Genomic DNA, 18,833 nt, shown 5'->3' with positions numbered 1-18,833 from the left:
AAACAAATGCCACAATCCTTCCAGGTGGAAAGGACTCTCTTATGCCCTTGAAATCATCTCAGGGCACTTTCTAGTCTGATGATAAACATGAGTGCAGTGTTTCTGCTTCTGTGTTCCCCAAGACTCTATTAATTGCTTGGTTATAATAGTTACCATGATGTCATATATGTTTACCAGTACACTTCCACCACAGGGCTGGGAGCTCCTTGGGGGAATGGAACTGTGTGTGCCTTGTTCTTTGTAATCACCAGCTCCTAGCTAAATGTATTATACATAAAAATTGCTCAATATCTACCTATTAAATACTTGAATAGATGAATAGAGAGATTTAAGGAAGGAAGGAAGATTTAACTCTCATAATAAACTTTCACTTCCTATTTATCCTCACGTAATGCCTCAGATGAAGGTTTGCCACATAAATGCTTATGAAGGGTTATTGAACAGCTGCACAGTGTTTTCTAACAAGCTCACCAATGTGAACCCACAATTATAACTATTATTCCACACTGTAAAGGAAAACAAAGAGACCCAGTGGAAAGGGCACTGATCTGGGAGTCAAGAGACCTGAATTCTAATTTCAATTTTACTGCCAATTTGCTGCTTAACCTTACTCAACTTAGCTTACCAACAAATTAACTTGCTTGGACTGCAGTTTCTCCATCTGTATACCGAGAAGATTTGGTAAAGTAGATCCTAACATCGTTCCACCTTCAGAATTTGGGAAAGAAATGCATGGGTTTTTAGGAGATTGGGTCTAATCAGCCTACTGGGCTGTGTAAAGGGATCACTCTGTGTGCTTCCTACAGTCTCTATCAAGGCTTAGTGAGTTCCAATGATACCCACAACACAAGTCAGCCTTGTTGCTCTACAGTCGGTCTTCTAGAACCGCTTTGTTTACTCAGTATGATCTATCCACCTGTAGTTTGATTCAGAATGCACCACAGCCCTCGTCACAAGGTGATAATGTATCTGCATTGAGCATAAGTGGGGGAACATGTCCCAGGCTCTGATCCCCAAAAGAGGAGTCTAAAAACATTTTGACAAAGACAGCAAGTTTTAATTAAGAATATATGCCCCAGAAGATCACTTACTTAAACGTGAGAAATGCTCTGGTGGATGCTAAGTGATCTTTCTGTTCAAATAAAATATACTTTGCATATCAAAGATATTTCTTAGTCAATCTCTTTGAAACCTTTTTTTAAAGATTTATTTATTTGAAAGTTAGAGTTACAAAGAGGGACACGCACACATATACACACACAGAGGAAAAGGGGGGGGGGAGGGGGGATAGAGAGAGAGAGATATCTTCCATCCACTGGTTCACTTCCCAGATGGTTACAACAGCTGGGGCTGGGCCAGGCTGAAGCCAGGAGCCAGGAGCTTTATCATGGTCTCTTACAATGGTGGCAGGGGCCCAAATACTTAGCCCATCTTCCATTGTTTTTCCCAGGCTATTAGCAGAGAACTGGATTCCAAACAGATCAACCACACATGAACTGGTGTTCACATGAGATGCCAGTGGCACAGGTGGCAGTTTTACCTGCCACACCACATTCCCAGCCCCTCTTTGAAATCTTATAATAATCATTGAGATTTTGCTCCCATTTCTCCCTCCCTCACTCTAACTTATCCTCTTTTCCTTATTTCCATTTTTCACTCTGCAGTCTTTAAATGCTTGTATTAACCACTGGAGGCACATTCATTCATTCACTCATTCATATATTCACCCTCACATAAAAATTTGATGGATAACTAGGATATGCCAAGCAATGTGGCAGGCCTTTTAAAGGAATACAGATAAAATTAAATGGGCCTGGGTTTGGATTCCAGTTCCACCCACCACTCATTAGCTGTGGGCCTTTCAGTGAATCATGTAACTTTCTAACCCAATTTCAGGAGTTCCAAGTGTAGCAATCAGCACAGTTCCAGCACATAGTAAGTGCTCATTATAAGCTAGCCACTTTTATTACTGTCATTACTGCAGAGAATGTGTATTCTCCCCCAAGGGTATATAAACAGCAGAGAATTCCAGATCCTGAGGTCACCAAAAGGTCTCACAAGATCAAGGGAGGTGCATGCAAAGGTCCCCTATCAGAGAAGGGAAAAGGATGAGAACCCAAGCAACAGAAATGATTGCCTGGATTTGGGGCTAGTAAGACACTGAAAAGGGGCAGAGCAGGAGAATCTAGGAGACAGCTGTAGTATACACACAAAAGAAACACTTTGCAAACAGGCAAAGGGCCCAGAGGGGAAGACCAGGGCCAGAATGTGGCTTGGATTAGAAAGGCTTCAATATGAGTTCAAGAGGCCCTTCGAAACACTGCTCCCCACCCCACCCCACCCCCTTTGCTTTGGAAAGCCAGATTTCTTTTCCCTTCTAACTTCTTTGCTCACTGGGAAATGGAATTAACCACTGTGTAATGTTGCTGGCTGTGACGCACATGCCAGGTCATGTGCTCTGGTTACGTAATGGGACATGCCTGAGGTTCGTGAGCTCTTTCTCCCAGAATCATTAGAAATTCAGCTGGTTCTTTTACTTAGTCATCCGTTCACTAAACACACAGATAGCTCCTTTATATGCAGGGCACTGTGCTGAGCAATGGTGAAGTTAAGATGGCATAACCCTAAATAACACACAGTGAAACATGATGAAGAATTCCAAGGGTTTTGAAATAAGCATGCAGAAGATATAGTGGAGACAGGTGGATAATGGAGATGGAGAGCAAGTTACACTGGGAAGGTAGGGAGGGCTTCTCATAGGAGGGGGATCTTGAGAAAAACCCTGTAGAAGTGGGATGTCGGTGCTGTGGCATAGTGAATAAAGCCACTGTCTGCAGTGCCAGCATCCCATACGGGTGCCAGATCATATCCTGGCTGCTGTTCTTCAAATCCAGCTCTCTGCTAATGGCCTGGAAAAGCAGTGGAAGAAGGTCCAAGTGCTTGGGCCCCTGCACCCTCATGGGAGACCTGCAAGAGGCTCCTCCTGGCTTCAGAGAAGCCCAGGTTTAGCTGTTGCAGCCATTAGGGGAGTGAACCAGTGATTGGACAATATCTCTCTCTGTCTCTCTGTATCTCTGTCTCTCCCTCTCTCTATCTGTAACTCTGTTTATTTATTTCAAATAAATAAATAAACCTTATAGAAGCATAAACATTATGCAATGTTGAACACAGAAATGCAAGAGACATGCCAAGTAAAAGAAGTGATATTTTAAGTCTTTCACTCTAGGGGCCGGCACCATGGCACAGTAGGTTAATCCTCCGCCTGCGGCACTGGCATCTCATGTGGGCCCCAGTTTGTGTTCTGGCTGCCCCTCTTCCAATCCAGCTCTCTGCTGCGGCCTGGGAAAGCAGTAGAAGATGGCCCAAGTGCTTGGGCTCCTGCACCCATGTGGGAGACCGGGAAGAAACACCTGGCTCCTGGCTTCAGATTGGCAACAGCTCTGGCCGTTGAGGCCATTTGGGGAGTGAACCAATGGAAGGAAGACCTTTCTTTCTGTCTCTCCCTCTGTCTGTAACTCTACCTCTCAAGTAAATAAATAAATTTTTTTTTAAAAAAAGAGTCTTTCACTCTGAAAAGTGATGTCTAAAAAGATATATTGTGAGGAACTTAAAATAATTCAGTTGTTAATGAAGAATCTTTAGCTAGGGATGATAGAATCAAATTTGCACTTTAGGAAGATCTGACTGTGTGGCGTTGGAGGATCGGTTGAAGGGATGCAAGTGTTGAGATTGAAAGAAGTGGCCAATACTATACCAGGGAAATATTCATAACAATGAATGAAGATGGCTTACATTAAGAAGGCGACAAGTGGGGCTGGTGCTGTGGCATAGCAGGCAAAGCCGCCGCCTGCAGTGCCGGCATCCCATATAGGCACCAGTTCGAGTCCTGGCTGCTCCACTTCCAATCCGGCTCTCTGCTATGGCCTGGGAAAGCAATAGAAGGTGGCCCAAGTCCTTGGGTCCTGCACTCACATGGGAAACCCAAAAGAAGCTCCCGGTTCCTGGCTTCGGTTTGGCACAGCTCCAGCCATTGCAGCTAATTGGGAAGTGAATCAGCACATGGAAGACATTTCTCTCCCATTCTCTCTCTCTCTCTCTGCCTCTCCTTCTCTCTGTGTGTAACTCTGACTTTCAAATAAATAAATAAATCTTTAAAAAAAAAAAAAGAAGACGACAGGTTAGCTACAAAAATGCCAAGGAAGCAAGACAGGCAGGAATCGATGACAAACTGAATATGGTGAATGAGATATCTGGAGTCCTTCAAGAGGATCCAAGAAATTTTGGGGAAAAGATGGTTCTGTTTTGTATGTGTTGAGTTAGTTTTACATGATGGATCTATGAGCCCAGCGATAAATGACTGTCACCAGAAGACAGGTGGTAACTAATCTTTTTGGAGAGGCTATAAAGTCAGTGGACAAGTGGCCCTAGTTCACCTGGCATGATCACTGACTTGGACAAGCCACTTTCCTCATCTATCCTTAGTTCCTCTTCTATGGAATGAACAGCTCAGCTGAGTCCTTCCAACCTTTGCACACCTTGGTTCTTTGTCCTTAACATGGATTTTACTTCATAAAACTGAGTGCAGCATGTATTTATTTATTTTTTTTTTTACATTTTCTGGCTGTGTGGTTTGCACCTGTTGGAGCAAGGCTATTTTGTGCCTGTTAGCACACCCTTTGCTTTTTTCTCATTAGCCATTGTTGCTGAATAAACTACAATGTCATTAGAAAAAATAATGCCCTCTACACAAACACATTTGGTCACATTCTTCCCAGCCACCCTTCATGAGGCAACAGGAATTAAGGAAAGACAAATGTGGGATAGAGGAATAACTTCTTGTTAGAAGGGTGACAGGTACAGGTTAGACCACCACTCTCCAAAAGGCAAAAGGCTGAACCAGCTCTCTGGATTTAGTCACAAGCTGCATCTACTCACATGCTCAGAAGTCCCAAGCTGTGACCTCTCGTATTTTCTGACTCTGTTTTCTCCACATAGGCTGGAACCTTGGACCTTACCAGGTTCTCTACAAGTGAAAGAGGGCAACTTCTACTCCTCTAGAGTCTACAGACCCTGGATTTGTAACAAACAATGTTGGAAACTAAACACATTTTCTTTTTCTTCTTTGAAGAAAAATCTAACTGGCCGAAATAAATGTGGTGAGCATGTGGAGCAGGAAGCGAGAGGGGTGAGATGGGAATAAGAGGACACGAGATGAGCTTCGGAGATTACAGAACTGAAAAGTTCCAGGAAGGAAAATAGGCTATAGACTCAAGAGTTTAAGCATTTTTCTTCATGAAATGATATGATTCGAATGATAAGATTAAAAACGCAATGACCTATTGTGACGTACACAAATGTATCTGAAGTGGAATTTGTTAAGTAAGAAATTATGAAATTTGAGAATTGTAACCACTAGCATGGTAAGGATCATTTGGACTGTAATTTAATGAGGTTTTGAATCTGATGGAAGTTATACTTGGCTATATTACTAATTAGATGACTTCTAGCTTTTAGGATGTCTCAATATTTCTTAAATAATGTTTTCAGTCAGTCTTTGAAATTTTGCTGCTGTTATTTTGCTTTTGATTTATTTATTCTAAGGGTAGAACCATACCTCCTCCCCAACATACACACACAGGTCTTCCATCAACTGGTTCCTTCCCTAAATGACTGCAACAACTGGGGCTGGGCCAAGCCCATGGCAGGAACCTCAAATTCCATCCATCTTTCCCACATGAGTAGCAGGGACCCAAGCACTTGAGCCATCACTTGCTCTCTCCCAAGGTGTACATTAGCAGGAAGATGGATTGGAAGCAGAGGATTTAGGATTTGAACCAAGAACTCCAATATGGGATATAGGCATCCCAAATAACAACTTAACTGCTATACTGCAACAGCTTCCCCTGTTGTTTTACTTTGTGACTTGAGTAATCGTAAAGTGTATATGTCAATGGAAGAGTCATTTTCTAAGGCATTATCGGTCAATCCTACCTTAGCAAGAAGGCAAGTCATGTCCTTTTCTCAAGAAGTGTGTTGCAAAGAGTGGGGAAAAGCAGAAAGTGGGTAGGCACTTGGCCCCTGAGGGTGATAGGCACAAGCACCACCTAGTGGAGAAAAATGAATCGAAAAGGAAAGAAAACTGGAACTATTGCCAATTTCAGAATTTTGTTTTAGGATAGTCCTGATTAGGATAACAGAATCCTAGGAACTGTTGTTAGTAAGACCAAGCTAGATAAACTCCATTTTTCAGAGAGATAAAGTAACTTACCCAGCAAGCTAATGACTGCACTGGCCTGAACAGACACCTGCCAGCTCAGAGTGAAGTGTTTGTCCTCTGATTCGCCATGGCTTTCTCAAGACAGCCTCAGGTGTGCTCTTGAGCCTCTTTCTTTCCTTATGACACCGCTCCCGTCAACCACCCCAACCACCCGATTCAATCCTTACTCATCCTGCATGCTTGCCTTCCACACAGTGCTCCTCAACTCTGTTCCTGACTTAATTTTTTCTCATAAATAGTTACCTGAACCCATGTATGACATATGTGCTCATTTGTGTGTAGTCTGTCCTCACCCCCTATCTAGCCCCTGTCCAGAATATAAATTCCTGAGGGCAGGAGTGTTTTTTCTCTCTGTTCTCTGCTCTGTTTTCAGGGTTCAGAACTATACCTGGCACATGGAAAGAACAAAAACAAACAAACAAACAAACAAACCAAAAAACCTTGTCAAATGCTTGGGAAGGACAAATTTTGCTTTGTCATTTATTTTTATCTGTATTCCTTTTATTTCATCCAACGAGCACACATTGCTTCTGTACAAGGAAAGGATAGCAACCTGTTCATTTTGTTTGCCTTTCATTTGAGTTTACATTTTTTGTGTGTGTGTTAAAATTATGGCAATAAATCTTTCCTGAGTGGTCAGGGAGGAAAAGGCAGTTCCTTGCTTTGCCAAAGGAGGTAAGCAAGTCCAATTTCTAGTTGTCAAGAGAATCAGAAATTTTGTGTGGCAAGGGCTAGACACACAAATCACCACTATGAGTTTACTTTTGTTGGGCTACCCATGATTTTGATTCCATTACTAAAAATTTTATACACGAAGGCCCAATTAATCTTAAAAAACAATCCTGGGAAGTAAAAACTAATATTATCTACACTTTACAGATGGTAAAGTGAATCTGGAAGACATTAAATAACTGTCCAAGGTCATGGAATTAGCAAGTACAACACTCAGGAAAACAAACCCAATCAATTGAATTCCTGAGTATTATGATCAACAACTGTCAAAGAGCTCAGAGAACACATACTCCTGCAGGTCATTCCTCTTGAGCCCTAAAATGTTCTAGAAGGTGTCCTGGGCAGTTGTAAATGGAGGGAAATGATGATCCAGAGAAATAAGAACTAGCGGTACATGTAAGTGTGCTTGCGTGTGTGTGTGTGTGTGTGTGTGTGTGTGTTGTCACAATATGTTTTGTATTGTCACAATGATCAGTAGATCCTGTGGGACTCTTACACACAGGGCCAAGGATTCTTAACATTTCACAATGTGTGGGGCAGACCCATAGCAAAGATTTTTTTTTCAATCATAAACTTCTTTTGCAAGTTTCCACTTACCCCTTTTACATATCCTTCCAAAAGCTTCCTTCTTTATTTTCCTTCCCATCAAGCTCTCCCTGCATGGTCATTTTAACCTGAGTTTGCCAGTGTACAGACTGGCAGGGAGAGGTGGCTCCTGATGGCTGCAGCCTGGGGGGGCATCATGACTTTCAGTAAATCTTCGAGTGCCCTTGGGAGAGTCCCTGACCACCTTCAAGCTGCAGCATCTCCATTTGCAATCCTGTCAGCTTTCAGAACACACAGGGATTTGAGACGTCACCTCCTCCTGTGGCTCTCAAACCCTTTTAATTTTTTTCAAACTTTTTATTACAGAAATCTTCAATCACACACAAAAGAACTTACAAAAATGTATTGAAGCCCCGTGCTTCCATAACCTGATCTCAACAATTATCAGTTTACCAATCTTCTTTTAACCCCCTTCCTCAACTTTTTTCCTGGACATTTCTGAAAAATAATGAACCAAACAAACAAATGGCATAATATGGTTTTGCCCATGAATACTTTAGAATAGATTTCTAATAGGTTAGGGACTTTAAGAATTAAACCGAATAATTCCATTATCATACCTCACAAAATTAACAATAACCCCTTAATGTCACATCATGTACATTCAAACTCTCTACAAGGGAGAAACCCACTCAAATTCTATAGAATCACATTTGAGGTTACTTTTTTTAAAGCAGAATAAGGTAAAGGGAGAATGGGGGCAGGCAGAGTTCTGCCCTGCTGCCTTTCCCCAGAGGCTTCCTAAGGTTAGGGGGGTACAGTCTGGAATTCCCCATTCTACCCCTGTACCTTCCTTTGCATCATGAGAACCCTGGGGCCCTGAGAGGAGCAAAGTAAGCTGTCAAGGTCATATAGCAGTAAGTGGCAGTGTTTGGCAGACTTGTGAAGTCCCCACATCAAAGGACTCCAGTGAGGTCACAGGCATGAAAAGGTTTGCTAACTCCATCACTATTTATCATCCCCAGTGTGAACGATGATAATAAAGGCACCTTTCCAGGAATGACCTTGATTGCCAAGTCCCTCACATCTCTCACCTTCTGGCTCCTCCAAGCCATGCTGACATGTATTCTGAGTTCTGATCTCATCCAAATGTTTCCTCTGCCCTTGTCTCACCTGGTCCCTAGCACAACCCATGAGACAGGACTGTAATCACACCTGAAATCCTGTTCCTCAGGTGCCAAGCAACACAGCTCAGTCAGAGGAAGCAAAAACAGGATCTGAACTCTGATCTCACGTTTGCTAGCACCATGTCTTTAAGCGAATCAGGGAGCTGAATCTTGCCAGTGAGTTCCCAGCTGCAGGTGCCAGAATCACAGGTGAGAATTCCCAGTAAGTGCATCAAGTCATGCCACAGAGATCTCTGCATGGCAAGAAGGGAGATGAGGGGACACTGAGGGAAAGGGAACTATAAATTAGAGAAGGGGAAGGTGTGCATAGGTAAATGGGTGCCTGCTGGATTCCCAAGCCCTTGGCTCTAGGTAGACCATGTACAATCTGCCCACTGAGGGGACCCTCCCTCCTGCAGCATGTGGGGGCCATCTGTATTCCTCATCAGAGACACCTGCAGTCAGTGCTGGTTTCAGAGGAATCTCAAGATACGGGTTTTGAAATAATAGGGACACTGATCTGCCTACAGGAATAGTCCAGGGAGAAGCAGTGAGACTCAGATCTGATTTCTTGCACCCCTTATTCCTGCTGAGAGAGGCTCCTTTCCCAATGCTCTGAATGATTCATTTGAAATCAGGCGCACAGAATTGAATGTGTGACCTCCTTACTGGAGTGTCCACACTTTAAAAGAGCCATCAGAAGGAGAGGATATAGCTTCCTGCACAGGAATGATTCTGAAAACTAGGAATGTTAGGGCTCTTGGCACCCAGTGTAAAATTGAGCAGTGGAGGATGGAAGAGGGGTCTCTCCTGATGTCTGGGGACTCAGTTGCGACAGCTGAATTTCTGTAAAGACCCAGCTGGAAATGTCAGACCTTTGGGTCTCATTTTCCCCACCTGCAGAACAAGGGGAAGTCAGACTAAGTCAGTGATTGCCCCCCTGGGTGGCCCTCCAACACTACCTGAAAAGCTTTAGAAAAACACCTTGACCGGGCTAACCTCAGACTTATGACATCAAACTCCCTGGGGTGTATCCCAGGGGGCAGGGTGTTTGAAAAGCTGGCGATTCAAGGTGCAGCCAGGAATAGGAACCACTGGACCAAATGATCTCCCAGGCTCCTTTGAGAGAGGGCAGTCTATGAGCAAAGTTTAATTCTGTATGACCCTGGTCCTCAGTTTCCCTACTGCACAGTGAGCTTCTTGATCCAGATGACCACCAAGTCCATGTTCAGGCTGTCATGTACCACCCACATTCCTGAGCTCCACATCTGCCGGCCTCAGGTTTGCCTTCCCTTGTACAAAAATGAGAAGTGTTCCTACAGGTCCCACAGCCTCGTCACCTCTTATCTGTCCCTGCATAGTAATCCAGGGGAAATGGAGATCAGGGAGGGCAGCTGAAGAATGAGCATGTCGCCGCAGATCTGGGACTGCCATTTGGCCTCCACTCCCAGGAGTGCACATGTCCCGTCAATGCAAACTGCTTTTCTTACTTAAAGAAAAGTCCACTGGTGGGGCCAGTGCTGTGGCTCACTTGGTTAATCCTCTGCCTGCGGCGCCGGCATCTCATATGGGCACCAGGTTCTAGTCCCGGTTGCTCCTCTTCCAGTCCAGCTCTCTGCTGTGGCCCGGGAGGACAGTGGAGGATGGCCTAAGTGCTCCGCATGGGAGACCAGGAAGAAGCACCTAGCTCCTAGCTTTGGATCGGCACAGTGCCGGCCATAGCAGCCATTTGGGGAGTGAACCAACGGAAGGAAGAAGACCTTTCTCTCTGTCTCTCTCTCTCTCACCGTCTATAACTCTACCTGTCAAATAAATTAAAAAAAAAAAAAAGAAAAAGAAAAGTCCACTGGCTCTGGACTTCTTTTGGCTTTTGCCACCAAGAAACTATCCCAGCAGGTCAAAAAAGAAGATACTGAAATGAAAGGAAGGAACTGAAGGCATCTAAGATACACTGTCTCATCCAGAGAGATGACCCAACAACTGGAGAAACAAAGCCCTAAAAGTACAACAGGCCTCACTTTCAGAAGGCCACAGTACCAAACTGGAAGAAGGAGATATGATTACCTGCTAAGTACAGCTACCCTTGACTGCAGTCCCTCATATGAGCTGGTGCTGTAGTAGGTACTATCTTCATACCTATTTTATTGAAATTTCCTGATACCATCATACCCACTTTACAAAAAGAACACCAAAGGATGCACTGAGTAACTTAACTAGAAAGCATGCAGCAAGAACTGGCGAGAGAAATTCCAACCTTGGTCTGGTTGCTAATTTGATGTGAAAAGAAAACCAGATAGGGTAGGTGAAATCCAGGCTTCAGCTGCGATTTGTACCCATTTTTTACCCTCTTTAATCTGTGAGTGTACAGTCAGCATACAGAGACACAAAGGAACAGGCATATCCTGCCACAAGATTGAGGAGGGGAAAGTGAGTCATTGGCTCTCTCTCCAAAAAGGCTGCAGACAGAGGAAACAGGCACTTGGGACTTGAGTTCACATCTGGGTTCTGTCCACTTGAGGACCTGTGGGAATTTGGGTCAGGTCATTAAACCCCATAGAAGACTCCATTTCTTATTTTATCAAGTATGCACGAGGAGGCCCACCTCCCAGCATTGTTGTGAAGGCAAATGCACACAGAGGCAAGTACCTGGCACCATTATGGACCTCTTGGAGGCACCCAGGGAACAGGTTTCTATTCTACTTTAAGTTTCCTCAGAATAGAAGGTCAAGAAGGTGATCTTTGGAAAATCATGTCTCATAATGGGGTGAAGTTTGTTGAGCACTTGCTCTACACCAAGTTCCAGTTCCAAGCATTTACTTGATGTCCATGCTACTCTACAGGACAGCTGCTTGTGCCATCATCACTTTGTAGATGAGGAGGCTGAAGCCCAGAGGGGTCAGCTAGCTCCAAGGAAGCACAGGTAGGTAGAGGAAGAGGTGGACTCACACTCAGGTGATATGGGCTATTACAGCTGGGTTCTGTGTAGCCATGTTCTAGATCCCAGGTGGGACTGTGAACGTTAGCAAGCACCATGTTCATATAAGGACTCCTTACAGCCCAGCCTTCCTTGTTGCAGCCACTCTGAAGTGGGGAAAAGGTGGCAATCTTTGTCGGGGGTTGAGTGGGTGGTAGAAAGCAGAGATTGAAGAAGGAAGGGAGAAAAGGACTCCTGGGAGCAACCAGCAAACTCAATCCAGCCCCACAATTACAACAAAGAAAAAAAAAAGGCTGGCAAGGGGAGGAGCTGGGCGGGATTCAGGTAAACCCCTTTTCCCTTCCGAACAGTCTAGGAATCACTAAGGCAAGGGGAGTGGGGACTGGGGTGGGAGGAGGGCAGCACTTGTGGGGTCCACGTTTCACTTATCTAACAGGTCAGGAGAAACTTTAACAAGATTAACTGCTGCTCAGGGCCTCTGCTCAATGGAGCAAATTGAGTCTATTGTTTTCTTTTTCTTTCTTTCAAACTGCACGGGTGGGGGAGGAGGTTGGAGATGAGGGGCAGGGGTCTAGATCCTGCCTGGTGTGCCACAAAGGCACAGGGATGTGTCAGAACCCCCGCCATCCATTCCACAGACTTGAAAGGGAGCCCACTGTGTGGAGCTGGAAGGCTGAAGGCTGTGCCTGGGTGGTGGGTGTGCGTGGGGTGAGGGGTGATGGTGTTTATGAGACAAGCTCTCTCCATGGTGCAGGGGCAAGGCCTGGAAGGCGGGATGCCAGGAATTGCATCCCAGTTCCTGCCGCTGAGGTCCTGTGTCAGTCAGCACACACCCCTGCCCTCTCTGAGTCTCTTCCTTCCCATTTGGCCAAGGGGAGAATGGCTAGGGTAACTCCCTTCTCAAAGCAGCCCCTGGAGCCTACAGAGCATCCACCGTTGGTGGGCCCTCCCGAGAATCCTGCACTCAGGCACTTTCTAACTCTGGCTTTGTTTTTGCCTGCGTAAGCCTTTCCTTTTTTTTTTTTTTATTATATTTATTAATGTATTTTTTCTCCTTGCCTTTCAGAAAAATACAAGGCATGTTTTCTGAGCTTCAGAAGCGAACGGCTTCTTCGGTCCTTCCCCCTGCCTCTCCAAGCGCCTGTCTGAACTGGTGTCAGTGAAGTTTGAACCGGGCAGAAATAGCATTCCGGGCGGATCTGGGAGCACAGCCCGCCTACCAGGAGCGGCAAAGCCTGCCTCTGCCAGACGACAGACCCGGTTAACAGCACCGTAAAATTAGACCTTTACGAAACCCAATTGAATCCTGCAGCAAAGAATGATGTAAGGCAGCCTGGCCTGACAGCAAGGCAGCAGCCCTCTGCCTGAAATAGCAGTGCAGTCCCCGCTGAGCGATGACTGCTCTCAAGATAGGTGACCAGGGATTCCTCCGAAAGTGGCGACGCCCAGCCGGAGGAAAGCCAGGGAAAGCCAGCAGAGGTCAGGCAGCAAACTGGGCACCTGAGGTCGCAGCGACACAGTGAGCCTGGGCACCAGATCCTCGACGATGGCCCTCTGGGTCCTGCGTCTCCCAGCCGGAACTTACACGAAGGAGGGAGCTGAAAAAGTACTTCTGCAGAGGACCTCTGTTTGTTTGCTTTTTAATTCAAGGAGAAGCAGGTTCTTTTTAGTCCAACACTCTGTACCGTGTGGAGGATACTGCGGAATGAGTCTTTTCTGGCTCAGGGCCAGGTGTTTACACACCGCCAAATCTGGCTCCGACTCAACTAGGGGAGAGAAAAAAATCCACCCGAACCCTCCAGAGAAAAGCTCCTGGCTTTCTGGTGCTACAGGACAGCAATGCCTTTTCTTTTTCTTTTTCTTTTCTTTCTCGTTTTGAGGGGAATGCTATTTCCACACATAAAATGGACCAGGCATTTTATACAAGCAATAATAACCTAACGTCCCCCATCCAATTACAGTATTTTACGGCAACAATCTTTGTGCGAGAGAGTGAGTGCTCAGCCAAACGCATGTGAGGAGGCTTCTCGTCTGAATTATAGACACTTGGAAAGCAGTCTCCCGTGGAATTCCAGGAGTTGCACAGATATATTTTTAAAGATGCATTCGATACCTCTTCCATTAATGATACCTGTATAGCCCTGGGCTGTCCTCTGTGGAGGGGAAACCCTCTACATCACCAGCTCGACAGGTACACATTAGGAAAGCCCAGACCTACTCATTTCCCCCCCCACCCCGTATCATCTCCAAACAACAGACTGTGCTTTTCACATGTTTGGAAAGAGAAGTAAACATACCACAGCCCTGAATTATCACCACCATCATTACTATTTCGAATACCGTCTCCTCTGCTCCATATTATAGCCTCCTCCGTGTGAGTAGGGCTTGGGAGCTAAAAGTGAATGAGCTCCTTCGCCCCCTCCTTCCCGAGGAAAAAGGAAAAATAGCACGCAATGACGTCAGCTGTGTGTGCGTGTGAGTGTGAGTGTGTGTGTGTTTGGGGAGGGGGGGGAGTCGCTCTACTGCTTTCCTGGGGTAGCCGGAAAGTGGGGCTTTGGCAGGCATATTATTGGTATAGCAGCGAGTTTGGGTCCCAAAAGGTGACTGTCAGGTAAACAGGGCAAGCAGCGCAACGTTTACAAAGTCCCAGGCAAAGAGAGAGAGGGAGAGAGGGAGAGAGGGAGAGAGGGAGAGAGGGAGAGAGGGAGAGAGGGAGAGAGGGAGAGAGAGAGAGAGAGATTGAGAGAGCGAAACGGCACCGCCTGAAGAGCGGCGAGCTTTCCCTTCGAAGAACGTGTGTGTAAGGGGGTGGGATCGCAAAACGCCTCGCACGTTTCCTGACTGCAGCCAAGGGGGAACCCCTACTCTCACTTTAAGACGGACCAGAGCATGGCAAGGCTGTTTGTGCAGGGAGGGAATCTCCCAGACGGCAGAGGAAAACTTTCCTTCTCCCCGCCAGCGCCGCCCCCTCCGCCCCCAAGTTTGTCAAAGGCATTTCCACAGCCGCGTTTGGGGGCTGGAGGGGCAAGGGTGGGGGTGCGTTTCTAGGGCTCGCAACCCTCGCGCAGTGTCCGGTTTCACTACGGGCTTCGCGGTGCAACAGCGAAGTGGGGAGTGGGGTGGGGGGCGCAGGGAGAACGCAAATTCATCCCGGGCTCATAAAAGTCCCAAACGGGAAGGGCGCCCCGTTTCGCAGCTGAAACTCGGGGATGCAGGCGGGGTTTGCTTTAGGGAGGTCTCGCTCCGGCTCCGAGTGACAAGCTAGGGGCTTTGTCAGAAAGCGAGCACAGGATGGGGTGAATCCCAGAGGCAGGCTTCCAGCCGAGAGCAACTTTGGGGCAGTCCCAGTACTTCTAAGCCCAGGGCATGACAACAACCGTGTTCTCTCTGGCTTTCAGGGTAACGGGGAAAACTGAAAGAGGGGTCACCCCCACTGAAAACTCAAGGAAGTCTGCGGTCCCCTAGGCTCCTTACACATGCATCCATGTCAGGTCATCCTCCCCTCCCTCCCAAAGGGAGACCGTAAGTCCTCCCTGCGCAGGGGCACCGCTGCGCGCACGCGGCTCCCCGGGGACCAGCCGTCACTGGCTGAGGGTCTCCGGGCCACCAGGAGCGCGCCCCACGCTCCCCCCGGGAGGCCAGGCAGCCACACCTTCCAAGTGCGCCCATTCCGCAGATGGGACAAAGTAAGGTCCGCTGCCCGTCCCGGGTGTCTCCGTGTCGCGCACGGGGCAGCTCCGGCGCAGACACACCCGCAACCCCCCGGCCCGCCCGCCACCCGCACTCAGGCACCCGCGCGCCCGGGACGCCCTCGCCTACCTGTGATCACCGCCGGGGACCTCTGGCCCCCCTCCGCTCGCAGCCACACTTGCAACGTGAACGCGTCCCGGGGCAGCTCGAGGTCGGCCCGCAGGCGCAGCTGCTCGCCTCGCCCGCTGAAATAGAGCGCCCGGCTCGGCGGGCTCGGCTCCTCGGCGGCGCCCCTCGCCTCCCGCTGCTGCCGCCGCCGGGGGACGCGCACGGCTTCCCAGGCACCGCCCGGCGGCGGCGGCGGCGGCGGCGGCGGCGAGGCGCGGCGGCCGCGGGCCGCCCGGGTGGCGCAGGTGGCCGGGCCGGCGGCGGGGCGCGGGGGGCGGCCGGCCCGCGGGTCTCTCCGGGCCCGGCGGGGGCGCTCGGCCAGCCCGCAGCCCAGCGCGGCGCTCAGCAGCCCCAGGCGCAGCACCCAACTCCAGAGCCGCATGTCCGACGGTCCCCCCCGCCCCCCCTTCGCCCCTGCACCGCCGCCCGGAGCTGCCAGCTTTGGGAGCCTCGGCGCCTCGACTTTCTTCGCTTCTTCACCCTTCTTGGGCGAGCCCCCCCTTCCACTTGCTTTTTTCTGTTCTTTCTCGCTTTCCTCCTCAAGGTGTTTGCCTCACTGCCCCCACCTTTGGAAAATACAGTCCAACTCCTCCTGGTTGGCGATTAATTTCCCTCCCCGCTCCTTTATCTGCCTTGTTTCCCCCTTCCAACAGCTGGTTGCCTTCCTCCTTGTTTTATTTCATTTTATTTTATATGATTTCTCGCTCTTAAAAAAAAAGCTCCTCTAAGACACTGATCCGCTGAATTCCCGCCCCCCAAAAAGATGCTCTAATTTATTTATTTTTTGCGTCCTTTATAACACAAGCCACAGCCCCCTTCTCCCCCCCTAGTCCCCCTCCCCTCCCTCCTTCTTCACAAAATGAAAGGAAAGAGGGGGGAAAAATCCCTCAGAAGATGAGTAAACAAGCGTATGCTAATCTGCTCCCGAGCGCTCCACCTTCCCAATTGAATGAGTCCCTGTTAAAACTGCGCGGATCATGACTAATCAATCAGTTTGGAGAGGCCGAGCTGCCCAGCCTTCCTCCACTTTGCCGCTTGCCTCCTTGCCCGCGCTCCCGCCTCTCCACCCCCTCCTTTTTTTTTTTTTTTAAGAAGACAATCTTAAAGTAACAATTTAATGAAATTCTGTACACACCCCCTTACGGTCCTCCCAGCTCTCCTCATTTCTGCTCAAAACACACATTCCTGTTTTTTTGTTTTGTTTTGCTTGCTTTTTTTTCTCCCTTACTTCACCTCACGCAAACACACACCTCCTTATATATATTTATTTTCCTCCTGACGGGAGAAAAATCTCTCTTCTTTCAGTGTCCCCTTTGAACGTTGATGGTAAGTCTCATCCTCTCCTGTAGCACATAAAGTCCTGAAACTTGATTCTCAGATTTTTAAAAATGTTTCTCTCCCTCTCTCTCTCTCTTCCCCTCTTTCTCTTCTTCCCTCCCTCCCTCCTTTCTTTCTCCTCACTCTCTCCTCTTCCTCCTTCTCCCTCTCTCTCCCTCTTTCTTCTTCTTCCCCTCCTCCTTTCTCTTCTCCTTTAGCTTCTCTGTCCCTTCTCCCTTTCTCCTGCTTAGAATTCCCTTAAAGTTGTGCCATGATGTGGGCTCCTCTTCCCTGAGCCCCCGTGCTCCGGGCTTCAGCTAACCCAAATGCTGTTTGCAAAGCCGACATGGAATCAGCAGAAGGAAACAGAGACAAGGCATTTTCCAAGGCATGTGTCTTTCAGGGCTGTAGACCTAGCAAAACTGGGTCTCTGGATTTCCCCGAATGTGCTTCAAAATGTTCTATGGGGTGCAAGAAATTATTTTAATAAATCATGAGAGAAAAAGCTTAAGCCTCCTACTTTTTTCAGTCTAAGAAATTGAGGTCCTCTGACATTGTTCAACTCACAGGTAAGGATCTGACCACTGCTGCTTTGTAGATTTGTTTTGAACAGGGACATGTATGTAATATATTTTTTTCTCCCTTTTCCCCCTCTTTATAGAACTCAAAGGCTCCCCCTTATGGCAAAACAGTTCTTATTCTTTTTCCCCTCCCAAGTATTTAATAAGTCAAAATGCATTAGCAGCGGTGGATTACAAATTATTAGTTCAAATAATGTAGTGATAAAAATGTACTGTGTGAGGTTTACATGTGGATAATGAACTGGATGTCTGAGCTGAAACTGCCTTCCTTCATTTGCAACTTTCTTTCCCATGTGCTCCGTTCCTCAAGGCTGCTCCAGATCCTTGAGAGCTGGGATCATTGCTACATGCTTCAGGGAGAGGGAGTTTTTCAGTGGAGAATGTGGGCCAGTGAAAGTGCATGTGAAGATCTGTAGGATGAGCAAATCTGTAAAAGTCTGACAGTGGTTTGTCCAGATTGTAGGGTCCTACTGGAAATGGGAGATCCCAGATTCAGATCTTCCTGGTCTGGGAAGGACTTCCTATATGGTCTCTGGCCAAGAATATTTGAACTCAGTTTGTCCTGTTATAAAATGAAAATTTCACTGTATCTTCAATCTGTTTTCAGAGACTGACTGGAAAGAGGAGGATCTTGGATGCACAATGCCACGGATGAGGAATTTGCCTCAGGAAATCTTTCACTGTCTGCAAATCCAAGTTGCCTATAAAAGTCTGCAGGTTTCCATTCAATAAAGAGAGAGCTATGCTGAACCACTTAAATGATATCATTCAAGATTCTCCCCTCCTTTCCCTCAATGAAACTTGGTATATGACTACTGATTCACTTCAATTGTGACGATTAGGCACTTGGAAATTGTCTGTCTTTTGGGGAACTTTTAAGTGTTTGCATGAAATAGTTTTTAAATACTTTATTTGGAAAGGAGAGAGTGAGAAAGAGAGAGGGGGAGAGAGAGACCCAGATATCCCATCTTCTGGTTTACTTCCTAAATGCTCAAAACAGCTGAGTCTTAACCCAGGAGCAGGGATCTCAATCTGGGTTTCCCACATGGATGGGAGTGAACTAACTACTTAAGCTGTCACCTGCTGCTTCCCAGGGCACACATCAGCAGGAGGCTGGAATCAGGAGCAGAGTTGGGACTTGAACCCAGGCACTCCGATATGGACTCCCAATCAGTGCCTTTACTTCTGCACCAAATGGCCACCTCTATAATAGTTTTCGATGTTTCTAGATGTTTGGGATTTTATCAGCTTCACTACTGGGAATCAAAACAGGAGACTTTTAGTTCTAGTCACCCCTCCAACACATACCAGAACTTTGACCATGAGTGAGTCACTTCTCTACTCTCCCTTCCACATCCTTCCCTTTAAAATGGGATTATCTATTTCACAAATTTATTTTCAGGATAAAATATGCTCTGGGG

General features: G+C 47.2%; 1 protein-coding gene and 1 long non-coding RNA gene across 2 annotated transcripts in view; one reads left to right on the top strand and one right to left on the bottom strand.

Moving 5' to 3' along the window:
• The window catches only part of PAPPA (pappalysin 1), a 265,699-nt gene extending 249,649 nt beyond the window's left edge, over positions 1–16,050 (bottom strand). The window contains exon 1 of the mRNA XM_051855823.2: positions 15,476–16,050. Within this exon, the coding sequence (XP_051711783.2) occupies positions 15,476–15,896 (421 nt within the window). The 5' untranslated portion in view covers positions 15,897–16,050. The remainder of the gene's footprint in view (positions 1–15,475) is intronic.
• Positions 16,051–16,663: 613 nt separating this feature from the next.
• On the top strand, positions 16,664–18,166 carry LOC138847498 (uncharacterized). The gene is made up of 2 exons (XR_011385335.1): positions 16,664–16,840; positions 18,020–18,166. It is a non-coding gene; the product is annotated as an uncharacterized lncRNA (long non-coding RNA).
• The last annotated feature ends 667 nt before the right edge of the window (positions 18,167–18,833 follow it).

Source organism: Oryctolagus cuniculus, chromosome 1 (genome assembly GCF_964237555.1).
Source record: "Oryctolagus cuniculus chromosome 1, mOryCun1.1, whole genome shotgun sequence".
Classification (NCBI taxonomy): Eukaryota; Metazoa; Chordata; class Mammalia; order Lagomorpha; family Leporidae; genus Oryctolagus; species Oryctolagus cuniculus.
Note: the sequence above shows the minus strand (reverse complement) of the source record. Positions and strands in the feature narration are given on the sequence as shown.